A 3,374-nucleotide genomic window follows, 5' to 3' on the forward strand; every position below is an offset into this window, starting at 1 on the left:
AATTTCGACAAAATCGACACATTTCTAATCATCAATAATTCGAGATCATATGTATTAGTGAAATAATTTTTATAATTATTACTCTATGATACCAAAGACAGTGCAAATAAATATAAAACATATAAAAGAATATTATTATATTTCAAAACAATCCATACAAATTGTTAGATAACGAATCATATATATGAGATATAACAGAGTTGTTTTTTCTTTTTTGATTTTCGTTTAAAAGGGTAGTATTATAATTGTTTATTTAGGTTACGACTATATTATTAATTACAAGATTCTCCTAGGTCTTTATGCACATTACCATATGTCTTTCAACTATAATCATAATATCTTTTGTTGTAGATCTTGATTCATCGATGTACTTTTTAGCTTCAATAATAGTAATTAAAAAAAATTATTACATTCAAATATTGTGTATCAATGAATCAGCTAGTACCATTTTTTATTAGACGAATGAGATATGAAGATTTAAATTTTAAATCTCGAGAGAAGTAATATAAATTAGTTATTGCTAAAATGAACATAACTCAATTGACATGAAATTAAATTTGTACAGTCAACTTCGAGGTCGGATGTCTGATTCTTCCACCTCAAATGTCGATGGACTAAATTCACTTTTAACAATTTTATACCAATTTAATCGATATGACAAAACACTTGATGCATGGTCCTTGTTTCTCTATTTTTATTAATTCTCATGATGCTTTTTTTCCCTATCTTTATCATACTATACAATTTCGTAACAAAAATAAATTAAGAGCTTGTCTATTGATATCGTGTTTAATTTAATCTTTGTGGCAATTTAAAAAAATTTCTTACATCATATTTAACTTACAGAATTATATTATTTAGTCTTTACACTTTGAAAAACAATATTCTAAAATATACATTTTGATTTTTGAACTTTTAAAATGGACATTTTAATTCATGAAGTTTGTATAAATAATTGGTTTTAAATAGTCTGTAGGCATTTTGCTACTAATTGACCTAAAACAATACTAATATGGTTGTTAACATATTGAAATATGAACTTTGATGATGGTTCAAATTTAAATTTAGAGACAACCATCTAAAAATGTTATATACTCCTTATTGATGAGACTACTAACATAACATGATCTATCTCCTTCTTCTCTCTATCTTTTCTTCCTTCCTTTCCCAATTACAATACTATAATGATCAATATTGAAAAGTTGTCTATACGACAAATAGTATAGATATACTTTCATTAATTGATTGTCACATCAACGTTATTTAAAATTGATGTGAAGATATTTATTCATTATTGAAAAGTTGTCTATACGACAAATAGTGTAGATATACTTCCATTAATTGATTGTCACATCAACGTTATTTAAAAATAATGTGAGGTTCAACAACATTATATAATTTTTTACGAAAGAAAAGATGTTAGTGTAAAAAGAGGATTATTAAAGTACTAAAAATTTTCAATTCATTCTAAATGTGATCATTCAACTTCGAGCAATGGACAAGTATGTGACAACAATAACGATAAGTGAAAAATTAGAGAGAAGAGATGGGGAAAAATTTAATATCATGGTAGTAGATAATTAATATAAAATTATGAACAATATTTAGGTGCAACTTAGTTCCATGCTCTCTTTCTCTATACATCAAAAAATAATTTTTTAACAAAAATAAATACTCACGCGATAATTTTTAATTGGTTAATTTTTTCCTAAAATTATAAATCATTTTTTTTGTCACTTAACTTAAAATGGTCACGTCATCAGTGTCCATTTAGTCACACTAAAATTTGAAAGGAAAAAAAAAATGTCTTTTTCGAAAGAGCGGCCCCGACGACATTCCCTACAAAAGCCTCCACTCTCTGTTTTCTCACATCCGCCATTGCTGTATTCCTACAGAGCTTCATATAAACAAATTAAACCCACTTTCTCTCTTTACAAATTATGGCAAAACCAAAGAATTCAAACCCCCAAAACAAACGCAACCCTCTTCCCCTTACTCCGACCGGCAAGAGACCAAGAGACTGCAACAAACATCCGGTTTTCCGGGGCGTACGGAAGAGAAGTTGGGGAAAATGGGTATCAGAAATCCGGCAACCGCGTAAGAATTCCCGAATTTGGCTCGGCACTTTCCCGACGCCGGAGATGGCAGCACGTGCACACGACGCAGCGGCTTTATGCATCAAAGGCGACTCTGCCATCCTCAATTACCCTGAACTTGCAGAGTTTTTACCTCGGCCCGCGTCGCTTATGCCGCACGACGTTCAGGCTGCCGCCGCCAAAGCTGCGGCGATGGTCAATTTGAATTCCGCTGCATTGCCGTCGCCGTCGGAGGAGGAGGAGCTGAGTGAGATCGTCGAGTTGCCGAATATAGAAGACGATTTTGGTACTGAGTCGCTGAAGGATTTCAGATTGGTTAGTGAGTCATGGGAATGGTGGGAGTCCGTGGCAATGCCGTTGGCGGCGGAATTCGATTGCGGTTATTTTTCCGACCAAACGACGGCGGAGGAAAGTTCTTACCCGAGCAGCTTTTACGGTGTTCTTTGGGATTAATTACCCGGGGTAAAATTGGTGACATTTCACGCGGTAATAGTCATTAGTCAGTAGTAATCAAGGTTATTTAAATTTTACTTACACGTCTGTAAAAATATTTTACTCTTTTTCCTTATTTATTTTAGTGAGGAATAATTTAATTGATAATTTGTAAGATGTGGAAAATGTATTGAAATTAAACACAAAGATAAATTTGTTATTCGAATCCTTAATTTTCAGGTTGTCTAATTTTGGACTTCAATAATTTTCAAAACAATGACTACACAACTAATAATTTAGATCAATGCTTCCTAAAATATATAATTTAGATCGACTTATTTAGTTTGTTTCGTATTTTTTATCTCAATCTTTAAAATGAATTAAAACTGTACTTACCTTTACCGCTGAAAAAAAATTCTCGGTTTAATTTGAAGAATGGATGTATTTAGTGAAAATTAATTTTAATATTTAAAAAATATCAAACACATAACAAATTATCCAATACTTTTAGGTAATTATCATATTTGTCCTTAGTCTTTTAAGATTCTCAATTTTTGAATTAATATACTTAAATTTATCAATTGCCTTATTTCGTAAAAACATCGAAAACTTTGCTAACAAAAAGTTATAAAAAAATTATTATGTTTCTTAAACACACTTTATCCATCGTCATAATATGGCTCCAACGGTTTATGTGATTATTCTAGAGAAGATTAGAGTGTGGATGATAAGGACTTATATTTTCGAAGTCTTTAAAGATTAGAGTGTGAATGTATTTAGTGAAAATTAATTTTAATAACTAATTATGATATATTTAACTATAACAATGCTATAATATCTACATAT

General features: G+C 30.4%; 1 protein-coding gene across 1 annotated transcript; it reads left to right on the forward strand.

Annotated features, from left to right (window-relative positions):
* Positions 1-1,836: 1,836 nt before the first annotated feature.
* Positions 1,837-2,729, forward strand: LOC120086901 (dehydration-responsive element-binding protein 3-like). The gene has a single exon (XM_039043713.1). The coding sequence runs from the start codon at positions 1,941-1,943 to the stop codon at positions 2,547-2,549; it is 609 nt and encodes a 202-aa protein (XP_038899641.1). The 5' UTR covers positions 1,837-1,940; the 3' UTR covers positions 2,550-2,729.
* The last annotated feature ends 645 nt before the right edge of the window (positions 2,730-3,374 follow it).

This window comes from Benincasa hispida, chromosome 9 (assembly GCF_009727055.1).
Source record: "Benincasa hispida cultivar B227 chromosome 9, ASM972705v1, whole genome shotgun sequence".
NCBI classification, from domain to species: domain Eukaryota; kingdom Viridiplantae; phylum Streptophyta; class Magnoliopsida; order Cucurbitales; family Cucurbitaceae; genus Benincasa; species Benincasa hispida.

Bases quoted from the DNA above. Each gene is read 5' to 3' on its own strand.
- LOC120086901 (XM_039043713.1), top strand. From the start codon at position 1,941: ATGGCAAAACCAAAGAATTCAAACCCCCAAAACAAACGCAACCCTCTT.